This window comes from Melospiza georgiana, chromosome 6 (genome assembly GCF_028018845.1).
Source record: "Melospiza georgiana isolate bMelGeo1 chromosome 6, bMelGeo1.pri, whole genome shotgun sequence".
Classification (NCBI taxonomy): domain Eukaryota; kingdom Metazoa; phylum Chordata; class Aves; order Passeriformes; family Passerellidae; genus Melospiza; species Melospiza georgiana.
In genome coordinates, this window is record NC_080435.1 from 2,334,714 (window position 1) to 2,348,488 (window position 13,775).

At 46.1% G+C, this 13,775-nt stretch overlaps 2 protein-coding genes across 7 annotated transcripts; one reads left to right on the forward strand and one right to left on the reverse strand.

The window, feature by feature from the left end:
• Positions 1-556: 556 nt before the first annotated feature.
• On the forward strand, positions 557-5,092 carry SRSF5 (serine and arginine rich splicing factor 5). 4 transcript variants are annotated; one of them, XM_058025940.1, is made up of 8 exons: positions 558-719; positions 1,145-1,291; positions 1,468-1,538; positions 1,752-1,847; positions 2,191-2,260; positions 3,559-3,632; positions 3,939-4,049; positions 4,203-5,092. In XM_058025940.1, the coding sequence occupies exons 2-8, from the start codon at positions 1,166-1,168 to the stop codon at positions 4,450-4,452; spliced, it is 798 nt and encodes a 265-aa protein (XP_057881923.1). In that variant the 5' UTR covers positions 558-719; positions 1,145-1,165; the 3' UTR covers positions 4,453-5,092. The 4 variants fall into 4 exon arrangements, 3 of the variants coding, with proteins under 3 accessions (XP_057881923.1, XP_057881922.1, XP_057881924.1); XM_058025939.1 differs by having other exon boundaries at positions 1,148-1,291; XM_058025941.1 differs by having other exon boundaries at positions 1,148-1,291; positions 4,206-5,092.
• On the reverse strand, positions 4,848-13,469 carry SLC10A1 (solute carrier family 10 member 1). 3 transcript variants are annotated; one of them, XM_058025937.1, is made up of 6 exons: positions 13,159-13,469; positions 11,536-11,978; positions 10,610-10,820; positions 9,496-9,674; positions 8,401-8,597; positions 4,848-7,346 (listed from the first exon to the last, which is right to left on the reverse strand). In XM_058025937.1, exons 2-6 carry the CDS (start codon positions 11,937-11,939, stop codon positions 7,180-7,182), a joined length of 1,158 nt encoding a protein of 385 aa, XP_057881920.1. In that variant the 5' UTR covers positions 11,940-11,978; positions 13,159-13,469; the 3' UTR covers positions 4,848-7,179. The 3 variants fall into 3 exon arrangements, with proteins under 3 accessions (XP_057881920.1, XP_057881918.1, XP_057881919.1); XM_058025935.1 differs by having other exon boundaries at positions 11,536-12,082; XM_058025936.1 differs by having other exon boundaries at positions 11,536-12,098.
• Between the last annotated feature and the right edge of the window lie 306 nt (positions 13,470-13,775).

Consider the following 13,775-nt stretch of genomic DNA (forward strand, 5'->3'; position numbering starts at 1 on the left):
AGGGTCACAGAGCTGCAGCCTCTGTCTGTACTGGAAAACTAGTAGGTGTATCTTCAACTTCCAGATGTCTTCTTCATTTCAAATACCCCTTGGGACAATCTCTTGCCTTTACTGCAGCCACCTAGAAGGCAAACAGATAAATTCTGCAGAATTATGTAAAATGGAGACAAAGCTCAGCTCTCTCCCTTGTCGTCAGACATTTGATTCCAAATGAGGATTTCAGCATATCAGAAGCTCCTTATATATTTTCCTCCCCGCGCTCTTGGTTTATCAGTAGCCAGAAACGCCTGAAGCAAGGCTTGCCCGCCCACGAGGGCGGCACAGGTTTTAGCCTGTTGTGTACGGGGTGAGTAAAAGAGCCCCGATGGTTGTGTTCCCCTCAGCGCAGCTCTCCCGGCCGAGGCCCCCGGCGCCCCAGGCCGTTTGTTTATCCCCGCTGCCGCCCCAACATGGCTCCGGCTGAGGGCGCCGGCGCGGCCCCCCCGCCCTGACCTGGATTCCCCGGGAAGGGGCGTGGCCACCGCCCCCGCCAATGGCCGCGCGGGGCGGCGCTGAGGCGCGGGGCCGCCTCCATTTCGCGGCGCAGCGCCGGTGTTGCGCAGCACTCGGAGCCGTCTGTCGCCCGGGGAGGACGTATCCGCCCGACCGATCCGCCGATCGTCTGCCGCGCCGCACCGCGCAACCGTCCGGCTCGGCCTGCTCCGAGACCCACAGCCCAGGTTCGTAAAAGCTCCGGGTGCTTCCCCGCAGAGCGGAGCGCGGGGGAAGCGGGGCGTGTGCGGTGCGGGACGCTTGTGCTGTGTGCCCGGCCGGCCCGCGGACCCCCGGCCGGCGTTGTCGCCGCTCCGTTCCGCTCGGAGCGGCAGGGTCTGTGCCGAAGGCGGGTGCGGCACAGCCGCCATTTTGTGGTAGAGCGATGGCGTTTGCTTTTCTTCTTCAGCTGGGCGGGCGGGGCTAGCTGGGCGGAGAGGCAGCTGGGCGGGGCCGGAGGCCGAGCGCCGGCTCCTATTGGGCGGGGGTGAGGCGGTGTCCGCCCGCCGCATTCCCATTGGCCCTGGGCGGGGGCGGGGCCAGCTGGCGCAGTGCGGCAGCGGCGGCGGGCGGTGCTGAGTCACCGGCGGGCCTGACGCGCCTGTCCCCGCAGCAGGGCCGCGCAAACACAGCCATGAGCGGCTGCCGCGTCTTCATCGGGAGGCTGAACCCGGCCGCCAGGGAGAAGGATGTGGAGAGGTTTTTCAAGGGGTACGGCCGCATCCGCGACATCGACCTGAAGAGGGGCTTCGGCTTCGTGGTGAGTGCGCCCTCTCTCCCTTCCCCACTCCCTTGGTGCTCGCTCGCGTTTGAGGTTTATGAAGCTCTTTCGAAAGAAAATCATGAACGTGCTCACCAAGGCACGCCACGTAGCAAATCAGCATCTGCTCGTTCATTGGAATGTAATTACTTGGTTTTATTGTCTTGGTTGTGCAGGAGTTTGAGGATCCGAGGGATGCAGATGATGCTGTTTATGAATTGGATGGAAAAGAACTTTGCAGTGAAAGGTGAGGTGCCTTATTTCATGGCTATACAACCTTGGGGGGGATAAGGGTTGTATAAGTCAATTTGTAAAAGTAAATTTCAGTTTGAATTGTGTTATCAATATTGGTCAAACTATTTTGGTTTTGTTTGCTTTGTCTCTGTCCTGAGAATTACAACTGTGTATCAAAGAAGAAATATATAAAAACACGTGTTTTGTTATGTGTTTCTCTTCACAGGGTGACCATTGAGCATGCCAGAGCACGCTCGAGGGGCAGAGGCAGAGGGAGGTACTCTGACCGGTTCAGTAGCCGCCGCCCGCGCAGTGACAGGAGGTAAGTGCAGCTTTGAGCCAGTGCAGCTTAAAAAAAGAATGGTTTGGGCTCAGCCCAGAGAATGTGAGCTGCAATGAGCTATTAAAAGGTGTTATTTGCCTTTGAAGTCATTTGTTGTGGCAGCAGGATAGTGAAGATTACAGAACTTCTCAGATATGCCTGTCATCCTTACGCTTCCTCCCTTAAGTACTTAATGCCTGCCCTAGATTGCTCGGGCCATTACATAGCTTAGGTTATAGTACTAATGATGATATGCTGATACTAGCTCTTACAGCACTCGTTAATATTAGCATGGTTATATTGTATTTACTGATAGAACTCAGAATTGTTTGTTTCAAAACAGAAACGCCCCACCTCTAAGAACAGAAAATCGCCTCATAGTGGAAAATTTGTCTTCCCGTGTCAGCTGGCAGGTTTGTTGAAACATGATTATCTATTTTGACTTCATTTAATGGGTACGTAATGTAATGTAATTATTTTGGAGAACAATTAATTAAATTAAAACCTAATTTATTAAAATGTTTATGTGATTAATATGATTTTTAGTAATGTAACTTAAATATTTTAAATGAAAGCTAGTTAACGTTAATTCATAATAATAATACATTTATATGTTTGAGGATATATATTTATTTTTTTTCTTGTTTTTAAAATCCATTTTAACCACATATTAAACCCTTTATTTGCCAGCCTATCTGTGTCGTTGGCCTTATGACGAGGAGTGCCTGTGGGTTATCCTAATCGTTCTGTCTTGGTCACTCTTGGTCGGGCCTGGTTGACTTTCCAGTCAGCTCCTACAATGTCACTTGGCCACCTCTAGATCTGTGTTTGCCGGTCTAGACGTAATCGATGCACTCCTTAAAGTGCCACATTGCAGCGGTCCCAGAGCGTTAACGAGATCTGATTCCTAAGTTGAGAGCTGTTCTTCCTGTAACGCTTCCGAATAACGAGGTCCTGGTCGAAAAGAGTTGAAAGATTGGAAATTAGGTGGTCGTTGGAATCCTGATCGCAGTAAAGTGGTCCTTGGTGCCATCAAGCATAGAGAATGGATCCATCCATAGTCTCCTGATAGGGAGGGCAGTGCGATTAATGGCTTCCATCGACTGGGTAGTGTTCGGCAAGTGGGTGGCGAAGAGCCAGTCGGGCATATGTCATGACGGTATCTCCGGTCGCTTAATGCAGTTTGCTGCTTGGCTAGCCTAGGGAAATGTTTATAAAGGTAAAGTAAACTATATTTTTAATGACATATGGGGCACAAAATAATTGGTGTTATGTAAATGTAATTTTGTATTCGTATAAGACTTGTAATGTAAATGGAGACTGAAATAGTCCAAAAAATATATGGGTAGCATTTCAAAGTCAATTCAGTTGATATAAAAATGTGCTTTTTATTTCTTTTTTCTCTCTCTTTCTTTCTCTTTGCTACTTAAACTATAAAATCATTTTAGACTAATACTTACCTTAATATTAAGACCCTTTTATTAGCATTTTGCTTAAAGCAATATGCTTTTCTCATTTATTTCGTGCCCTGATACAGATCATGATACAGATAATGCAATTTTGATTACAAGTGTGGCAGTTGCCATGTTTGTGATTTATCTAACAACTTCTCTTTCAGTAGTCATAAGTTTCTTTTGTTTGCTTTAAGCTACTTTTGTATGAGTAAATGTTCATTTCACTTCTTTGCGTAACAAAAGTGGTCTTGTGTTAGGATCTCAAAGACTTCATGAGGCAAGCCGGGGAAGTAACCTTTGCAGATGCACACAGACCTAAGTTAAATGAAGGGTAAGCCTGTCAAGTGATCTCTTGAAAGCTGTAGATTAACCTGTATGTGTAATGTTTGGGGAGGGAAGCTGGCTACTTTCGGTGTCAGCAGCTGTTCATGGCTTAATTTAGCTACCCTTTGGAAATGTACATAGGAAATGTTTGGGGAGGGGAATTTTTCATGCTTCAGTGATGACAAAGGATAATTACACTGAGCAGTGTAGGGGTTTTGTTTGGTTGGTTTTTTCCCACTGTAAATTTTGCTTTTATTGGTAACTACAACCTGTAATAGTGAGCTTTGTTTGTGTTTTTTTTTTTTTTCCATAGGGTGGTTGAATTTGCCTCTTACAGTGATTTAAAGAATGCTATCGAAAAGCTTTCTGGTAAAGAAATTAATGGAAGGAAAATCAAACTAATTGAAGGCAGCAAAAGGCACAGGTACGGATTTCTACTCTTAATAATGCTTAAACATTCAGTGAGCACCTTTGGAGTCAGCGGGCAGGCAGCCAGGCCGGAGGGCTGCGGAGTGCGGGGCTGGGGCCGGGGGGTTCCGTGGCTGGCGCTGAGCGGCGCTCCCCGTTGGCTCCTCAGCAGGTCCCGGAGCAGGTCGCGGTCACGCAGCAGGAGCTCCTCGGGCTCGCGCAGCCGCTCTCGCTCCCGCAGCCGCAAGTCCTACAGCCGCTCGCGCAGCAGGAGCCGCAGCAAGTCGCGGTCGGTCAGCAGATCTCCGCTGCCCAGCAAGAGCCAGAAACGGGCTTCTTCCAGCAGATCCAAATCTCCCTCATCCGTAGACCGGCAGAGGTCTAGATCGAGGTCCAGATCTGTTGATAGTGGCAACTGAACTATAAATAACTTGCCCTGAGGGCCCTTTTTTAAACCATACTTGCTAAAACTTGTGGTAAGTATGTGACTTTCTGTGGGAAAGGGTTTGGATGGGGAGAGGGGAGGGAAAGGGGAACTTTGTAGATGTGGACCATGGTGGGAAGGGTTATTGACTAATTGTATTAAATGTTTTTGATAACCCTTTTCTTGCTCACATTTTTTGTGAATGTCTGAAGTGTATAGTTTGTGTATATTGGCAGAGCTCTTTATAACTAAACCAGACAAATTTTTTTGTACTCTAAAGTCATCGGAACACTTAATTCTCAGTATATTCAACTGTGAATAGCAACTAAAAGCATTGATGTCTCAGACTAATAGTTTTAGACTTCTAAGAGAGCTCTATATGTGCTGTACATAAAGCTTTATTTCAGAGGGTATTTTTTTGTGCTTTTGAGACATTGTTTCAGCTATAGGTCAGCAGATTAAGTGCTGATCGGTACTGGTAATAAAACTTTATTTTAAAATATTTTCATTTAATAAGACTTGCACTACACTAAGAAAATGCCCATTTCACTGCCCTGTGGTAATAATATTCTAAAAAGCACTCTTATTTCTTGATACCTAAGAATGAAATAGTTCAAATAAAGTATAAAGAAACATTTCTGCTTCTAGTTTGTTTCTTGTTGTTAATAAAGTGATTGTGACTGTGTTAAAATGTTTCCTAAAGGTGGAGCTGTGCCAAAGTGATAACTGTTTTGGACAGGGATGAGAATTAGCATCCTTCTAAATACATTGTGTGATGTCCTTGGATGTCTCTGTGTTCTGAAATAAGAACATGGATAATCAGGCTGTCATAGTTCATAGCAAAAAGTGGAGTGGATGAGTCATCTAGCTTTTAATGACTTGGGATAATAAGTGTGGAGTGTTAAAGACATGTAGTCAGCATTCTTCCTTAGTGTTTTTGTGCATGTTTGTATGAGAACACTGAAGTGTCCATAAACCATTTTTGTGAGCATTAGTTCTCATTCTGGGGGAAGAGGGATTTTGAAGTCGGTGGGTGGGAGTAATGCAGTAGTAGTACCATGAGGGTCTATGTTTTAGAGTTTGTGCCTTCCAGTTGCAGCAGTTCTCTGCAGTCCTTGTATTTCTCGAGCCCTCCCCCACAAGAACTTAAGAATTAATTTTTTAAAATAAAGTGTTTTCTTATAAAGTGCTTTACAAAGCTATTCTAGTAATCTGTAGAAACCTTTAAAAAGATCATTGTAGCCTAGGCTCAGATTTGGATAGATCGTGGGAAGTGCAAGGTGGTTCCTCTAGGAGCCAGGAGGTTGGGTGTTTGGCCTCTGCAGCCCTGCTGCCCTTTCTCCCTGCTGCTGCTGAGTTCTGGGGTACCAGGCTCAGGAAGGAGGAGGAGCTCTTGTACTGCGTGGGTCTGTCTGTTGAGGTGGCACTCAGGCACTCCTGAGAGCAGGGCTGGGAAGGGGGTAGGATCCACAGTTAACTGGGTTGTTACCACTCAGCTTTGGGGAATGGGAGGCTTCATTCTCAGAGCCTTAGTGGTGCAGATGTTCATCCCAGGAGGTGTCTAGTAAGAGGGCTCTAACGTGCAGGGTGAAGATAGCATTCACACTCATCAGGGTTGGAAGGACAACTGTGTAGAGATCTTGAGTCTGTCATCCTAACTTGGATGATGATGGGCATCTGTGTCCAAGTGGGACTTGGCTTCCACTGGAGCCCAAGTAGCTGAAAGCACTTGGATGGGATGAAAGGGATCACGGACTTCTTTCAGGTTAAATGTGAAGTATTATCTGCTCCATAAATAGTTGTTCCAAATTGTGTTTTTAGACCACACCACTTGCTGTGCAAGCAGCATGAGCAGGTGCCTGCATTATCCCTGGGGAGCTGGCTCTTGAAATGATGAGCTTCCTGTTCAATTCCCAGGCTTTGCAGTGTGGAGGCTTATGTTGATTCCTGGCATAAGAAATGATGCTGTTTATTTATTGTAGGTTCTTGGTACAAACCAGTTTATTCTTAATTAAGATGAACTCCTTTGAGTTACAGGGCATAGTCTGGACATGGGAGATGTTGATGCCAGTCTTTTCTGGTACTGTGTGTGTAGTGTGACCATACCTAGGTGGTGTCTAGAACTGGTGTAGTGTTGAGTTCAGTGACTGCTACAAAAGCAGGCATGTTTAAGCAGGCATGTTCATCTGGTGTTGGAGGTACAGCTTGCTGGGCCCAAACTCCGCATACAAAGGCAGTTTGTAGCCATGATCATGATTTGTGTGGCCTCTGCTCTGGGGAGTCAGTGGTACCACATAGTACCTGTTGGAGGATGGGAGAAACCAACAGCCCAAGGGCTTGCTTGGCTGTGCATTTGATCTCACTGGCTTCTGCATGGAGAAACTTCACAACTCATTCTGGGTCTGTTAAAGGAATTAAATTAATCTGCAGTGATATTGTCAGGATCTGCTTCCATTATGTGCCAGCAGGACAGTTACAGGTAAGTGAAATTAAGAAAGGCAGTGATTTACTTACAGGTAAAACTGGGACAGTCACTGGAATGTTTTTCAGCTGTCCTAAAGGGTTGTCACAATGACTTTGAAGTCACTGAAAGCCTCCTCTCTGGTCTGACAGAGTGAGGCTTAGTCTGGAGCAAAGTCTCTGGGAATAACCGTGGGTGCAGATGGCTCGGTGGCTGCTGTGAGGGGAGCATTTCCACAGGTTTGACAGAACAGCTGGAGACCTATGAGCTGGCTGCAGAAGGTGGAGCTTGGAGGGTTGTGAGAGCAACTGCTGTAGAATCCATATATTGTTTTCCTGGTTTTCCACTGTTTCTGCAATGTCTTAATACTGATTTCATTTCTTGAGCTCTAAATGTGTCCACCCCTGCACAGATAATTTTTGCTGCATCTGAAGAAAGAGAAAAATGTGACAATAGGCAATTCTGAAACCAGGTTAGGGAAAGATTGTGATAACTACAACTGGAAATACTGGGTAATTTAAAACAAGAGGAAGGAACTTAGGATTCCTGCTGAAAGACTGAAGCCATTTTGCTTCCAGTCAATTATGACCCGGAGGGTGGAATACCACTTTTTTGTTACAGTCTTGCCAGCACTTGCATGTCTGTTTCCAGTATCAACTGCTTTGCTCTGAACACACCCAAGGATCCAAGTGAGTGTGTTTTCCCCTCCTTTGCCCTCCAGCATAGCTGTAAGATGTGGTGAAGTGATGCTGAAGCAGCTCTGTAGCAGCTACTCCACTGCATCTCTCTCAAGGCAGTGGAGAAAAGTACTGGCAGCATCAGAGGGATGGTGGGTGGAGGATCTCATTCACCCATCTGTGCAGTCACCTGAGCTTGGAATTAGGGACTTCCTGGAGTTGGAGACGAGTCTATTTCACATCTGTACCAATATTGTATATATTTTTAAATGAATTTTCAATCTCTTTATGTATTTTTAATGTACTTTTCTAGCAAAAGATCCAAATGTTTTGTTCCTTTGGCTGCAGTATTTGGCAGTTCTGTCCTCTCAGGGAATCACTTAACAGCTTGAAGCAAAGCCTGGGATTCGTTGCATCAAAGAATATGTAATGTTTTTGTGTAGTTTTAGCCACACGCAACCACCTCTGTTCTTTGCAAGTGCTTAGTGCCAGTCATGACTTTTCACAGGGTATTCACTGTAGCCTAAAGCACCAGACTGTGAAAACCTGAGCACTGGTAGTTTTGATAGTATGTAGCTGTGTGAAACATCCTGCTCATGCAAGAAGTCAATGGAATTTCTAAGGTGTTCAGTTACCTCAGAATTTTTGACTCTGATTTGAATTTAATGTGCTGGGTATGTAATCTCTAGTTAAAGAGCAACTGGATTCTGCCTTTATAAAGCAGTGATGCATTGGTTGTTGCATTGTAAGCATGCATGGCTTAGCATGGAAAGTATAAGAACTAAAGCAGCAAAGCTGTACTTGCCATTGGCTTGCTTTATTCTGTCATGGATCCGAAAGGCCAGGATGAGCAGAAATCCTTCTCCAAGCTGGAACAGCAAGTAGAGCAATGGGAAGAAGTACAGGGGGCCAATGATCTCTGGGGCAAAGGCAACCTTGAGGATAGCTAAGCCAAGCTGTACGTTCTGGCAGCCAGTTTCCATGCACACTGTCCGTCTGCACCTGAAGGAGTAAAATAGATTACAGATTTAAATTGCTTCCAAGCAACTGAAACAGAGCCCTGCCTACCTTGCTGGTGCACTTCTTGTGGCTAAAAGCTGCTCTGTCAGGAACGGCACTGCAGTCCCAGAAGGTTTTGCCTCCTGCTCCATTGGCAATGGGCAGAGACAGATCATGTTACAAATGTGAACTTTGTTCATAATGGCGTGGGAGGCCTTGTGTCCTGCTCTGGACTCTGCAGCTTCCTGCAGAGAAGTAATCTGAAGTGGTAAGAGTCCAACATATGAAGGTTTAAAGTCTAGGAGGATTCCTATCTGGTTTATGTAGGACAAGGAGGAGCAGGTTTTATATGTCAGGTTTTCATTCTAAATTCCTGGGGCTGTAGCGGAGAATGCACTGACTGATTTGAGGTAGTAACCAGCTGGGGAATAATTGTGTCACTTGGGGTTTGAGCTCTGTTGGTATTTCTCAGTTGCTTTGCATTTGGGTTTTTTCTTGGAACTAATTTTTTCCCCCAGCTTCGTTACCAAGAGCACAGGGTGGTAATATGTTTAACAGGTGGCCTTAAGCCTAAACCATCCATCTACTAGTTCAGTGAACCTTCCATGGTGATCAGGTGCCTGTGCCAAAGACACCTGCTTAGCTATTCCTCCCCTCTCAGCTAAGCCAAGCAGAGGTTAAAGTAATTTCTCTTTCCACTCAAGCTGTGGAGTCACTGGCTTGGGACCAGCTTGTACTGTCTGGTTGTATTCCTAGATCCTATTTTGGGTGAATGGGGTCAGTGTTCTACTGAGGTATATTCCTAAAATTCACATTTTCACCATTGCTCCACAAAGCAGAGCTGCCAAATCTCTCTGTTCCTGATGAGAGAGAGAGGGGAGGGGGGTGTGGAAGAACATACCGGTCATCAAGCTTGAAGGCTGCAGAGACAGCGTAGCCCAGCAGGAATCCAGTAAGGGGCATTAAGGCAGAAGTTCCCAGGAGAGGTGGTGACAAGACAACCATGATACAGCTTCCCATATTGGCCACAGATAGAGCAATTACAGCAGCAGATGACAGTAGAAGCATAACCATCCCTGCCTAAAGTAAAAGTGATTGACAAGAGAGAAATCCCCAGCAAAATTTGCCTCAGCTGTTAGAAGCCGCTGTACCCAGTGCTCTGTCCATCACGTGAAGTACACAGAGGGCATAAGTGCCTTTCATTTACATACTTGTTATCAGTAATCAACAAGAGACCATCCTGGGCTAGTACCGAGAGACCTTAAATAACCAAATACCTTTGTAGTCTATGTGCAAAATGTCTGCTGTCTCTGCACAAGCTGCTTGTTTCTCAGGCATTGCTACTTGTCTCTGTCCAGATCCCTTTGTGGCTTTAGTCTACCCCAAGCAGGTGCTGAGGAAACCACTTTACTCACAGTTAGAGCCTAGCAGAGTTCTTGAGTTAGACAATGGTGTATCTGGTTGTCTGGATTTCTGTTTTGCTGTTTAAATGCCTGATGTGTAAAGGAGGCAGGGATGTGATTCCAGGCCCTAAGTGGGCACTTGGTGATACAGTGGCTTCTGTTGGATAGGTATCTCAACGAATTAAGCAGCAATTTTGTGATTTGATTTTTGCCTCGTGCTAGAGAACAGTGGATTGGTTTTAATCTGTTTTGGGGTGGCTATTGTTTGGTTGGTTGGTTTTTATCTGGGTTCTGCTTTTGTAGCAGTAGTAGTTGGGGGCAGTGCCTGTGATGTTCATTAGTGCTGACGTAGCAAAAAACTTCCAAAGTTAAAACTGAAGCAAAAGGGGAATGTAGGAAGTTGGCTACAAAGTGTTTGCCTGGAAAAGATGAATTACTTCTTCTTGGGCAACTTTTTAACAATTAAAGTGGTGAAGTGCTTGTCTTGAGCTCTATCCTCAACCCTTTCATTGATTTGTGCCATGTCTTAGAGAAGTTAATATGTCTGTGATTCTATTTTTGAGAACTTCTTCAAGGCCCTTGATTGAAAGGCAACTAGCACAGGATACTTACCTTGGTGATAAAGCCAGTGTACTGTGGTTTCTTCTCATTCAAGATGATGCCAGTGGCACAGGGGATTAGCATCAGCACCAGGAAGGTGATTATTCCTTTGTAAGGTACCTTGCCCTCCAAATCACCCTCAGACAGTCCTCCCGAGTACAGGTACAGAAGCAGTGGCATCAATCCAATTGCCAGGACCATGGAGCATGCGGTCATTACAACACTGAGATGAAGAAACGACCCCTCAGAGGAAGAACAACTCTTTTTAAAAATGGAATATGCTAATCTGATTACTTGCCTGGACAGATGATTTTAATAGAAGACTTAACCTTGCTTTTTCCCAACTTGTCTCTGAGATCTCCACAACATCACTGTCAGATTGTAGAAGGATGTGATGAGAAGGGAGAAGATGACTCAAGTTTCATGCTGGGAAAGGGTACATACATACCCATGACAAGGGTACAGTTCACATTTCAGAAATTCACTACTGAGAGAAAAAGTAATACTTTGTATTTTTGTGCTGTATCTTGCTTATTGCTAGGGTTTGTTGGAGAGTGGTGTTCTGCTAGTTCAACATTTCTCACTGATGCAGCCTCTTCAGGCAGCATGATCAGTGCACACAGAACTGCATGTATAGACACAGCATATATATATATATATATGCTCTATGTACTGCTACGTGGAGATGAAAACGTGTTCCTGCACCCATGTTATCAACAACAGCATGCCAATGATTCAGAGAAAGGTACAAAATGCCATTGTAAAACAGGGACAAATGAACTTTTTGAGCAATATGGGTGCTTTAAAAATGTTTTGGATTTAGTATTTCAGTCTTTGTCCAGCTTCTCAGGGCCTCCTAATGTTGATTAAATTAGTTTCTGAACCAGCCATATAACTAGATTAGCCTGGACAATGGACACGTACATAGCTTTCCTTACCTGAGGTTCATGTCCCCTCTCAGTGCCAGGCTAAAGATGTTGGAGAGGTTTCCCCCTGGGCAGCAGCCACAGATGAGGATGGCCAGGGATTCTGGGGTGCCCAGCTGGAAGAGCTTGCCCAATATGAATGCTGTCAAGGGCATGATGCTGTACTGAGCCAATATGGCTATGGCCACACCTTTAGGTCTCCTGAGGTGAGTTGTGATCTTGGCTATCTCCATTGTACATCCCAGAGACACCATGATGACCAGGAGGACCACGATAAGGATTACATTCAGGGCTGTGTCCATAGCCTGCTGTCCAAATGCAAAGGGTGGTGCCAGACTGGTCAGGGAGGTGCTGCTCTGCATGCAACCTGGGCTCCAAAGTTCTGGGCTATCAAAAGCTCCCTTGGTCTCGTTCATCCTGCTGAGGGGTTAGGAGGTCCCTTCTTCTGTAAGTGGCTGGGAAGGTGAGGGAAGAATTGATTCAAAAGTCCAAATAACATTAAATTAATGGAAGCAAAACATGAGCTCTCTTTCAGGATACCACTCTTAGCCTTCAGCACCTGTTGAAACAGAAATCTGCATTTAGAGCAATCAGCTGTGAACCTCATTCATTTTGGAAATATCCTGTGCAGTTTGTTTATCTTCTGCTCTGGTCCTCCACTTCTTCCAGCATCCACCCTCACAATGAGACAGCTGGTGAGAGTAAGAGGAAGACAGCTCAAGGTGGGTAGAGAAGACAGGTAAAGATGGGCACTTCATACAAAGGAAAATGAACCAGAGCTCCTCTCATTCACAAGATACTGCTGAGGCCAATACTTGAAAACATGATGCATCCAGGGTACTTTGTTTTTAATGAGGTTATAAAATACTTATTCTTCTGGCCATAAATAAAGCTTTTGATAGTGAAGTCTAGGAAGATATTACTATGCAGATGAGTAATTTCTCTAGTAAACTCTTAGGGGCCTTCAGATCTCTTTTCCTGATGCTTTAAATGTGCCACTGTCTAGAAATATTTTAGTTGCATATAGGAATTAATTCTCCAAGCCTTACCAACTTTGAAAATATTATTCCCTCCTTGGTGCTGAGGGAAAGTCCTGCTGGTAGGTACCTCAACTGACCTCTGCAGTGCAAGGCTGAGGCCCATGGGCACAGCAGTGCTGCATTCAGGGCCTGGGGTGTTCTGCACTGTGATCCAGCTGGGGCTGCAGACATCACACAGACTGTCCAAGCAAAGCCAAAGAGGCAGCTGTTCCCCAGTCCAGATTGGCACCTGCCCTGTGTTTTCAAGGCTGCACGGCATGGCACACACTCAGTGCCGTGGTGTGCAGGGAAGCAGGGCCTGGCAGCTGGTGCTGGGGCACAAAGAGGGACTGGAAAGGTGGCTGATCCTCCAGCTTCTGCAAGGGTGACTGCTGCTCATCCTGCCACTGCTCCCTGTCCCTGGCTGTAATAGGGGATGGGCTTCCCTACACCTGCCATGCCCTCAGGTGTCATACTTCCTGATCCCTCAGCAGGTTTTGCCTTCATCTAAGGCAGTTATTGCCCTCAGATTGACCTTAGTCATCCCCTAGGTCAAGGGAGTGACTCTAGAAACAGAGCTGAGCATGTTAAACCAGAGCAAAATGGATGCTGTTACCTTAGTGCCAGTGGATGCAGCTGTAGGAAGCTTTGGCAGATCACCCGCTGCTCCATCCTTTCCTGGCTGGGCTTGGTGAGCTGTAGTACTCTTCAGTCCTCCAGCTTCAAGAAAATCCCCCTTGGTAAAATCCCATCTTCTGCTTGCAGGGTATAAAGCCTGGTCTAAAAGAGCCTCACAGAGAGGGAAGTTGCTGTTCTTTGGTAGTTGTACTACCAGGACTGAGGAAGGGATTTTAACTGGGGAGATTTGCTGCACTACGGCTGAGCTCTAATTCCTTTGCTGAAGGGCATTATGATGCTGCAGTAGCATGCCCATTGCTTCTATTCATCTGGGAGTTCAGCAGGCTCAGCCTCTGCAGCCCTATTGCTCTGGAAACGTTGCTGGAGGCAAGCAGGAATGTCAGGGCTCCGTGTTCCTCCCCACTTGCTCTTGCTTTGGTTGGGAACTTTGTTTTCCAGGCTGGCAGCCAGGCCGGAAAAGCACCAACAACAGCTCAGGAGGTCAGCACAGTCATCCCCATCGGGTGGGAAGGAGCAGTACCTGTGGCTCTCAGTGGCTCTGCACGTCCATGCCCATGGCTTCTCCTACACCCTTGTGAGCACCACACTGCCCTT

Excerpts from the sequence above, each read along its gene's own strand:
- SRSF5 (XM_058025940.1), top strand. The coding sequence starts at position 1,166 with ATGAGCGGCTGCCGCGTCTTCATCGGGAGGCTGAACCCGGCCGCCAGG. Across the intron at positions 1,292-1,467 it reads AGAGGGGCTTCGGCTTCGTG|GAGTTTGAGGATCCGAGGGA; the intron begins GTGAGTGCGCCC and ends TTGGTTGTGCAG. Across the intron at positions 1,539-1,751 it reads AAAGAACTTTGCAGTGAAAG|GGTGACCATTGAGCATGCCA; the intron begins GTGAGGTGCCTT and ends TTCTCTTCACAG.
- SLC10A1 (XM_058025937.1), bottom strand. The coding sequence starts at position 11,939 with ATGAACGAGACCAAGGGAGCTTTTGATAGCCCAGAACTTTGGAGCCCA. Across the intron at positions 8,598-9,495 it reads GCCTTCAAGCTTGATGACCG|GTGCAGACGGACAGTGTGCA; the intron begins GTATGTTCTTCC and ends TTACTCCTTCAG. Across the intron at positions 7,347-8,400 it reads CAGAATAAAGCAAGCCAATG|ATGCAGCAAAAATTATCTGT; the intron begins GCAAGTACAGCT and ends CTCTTTCTTCAG.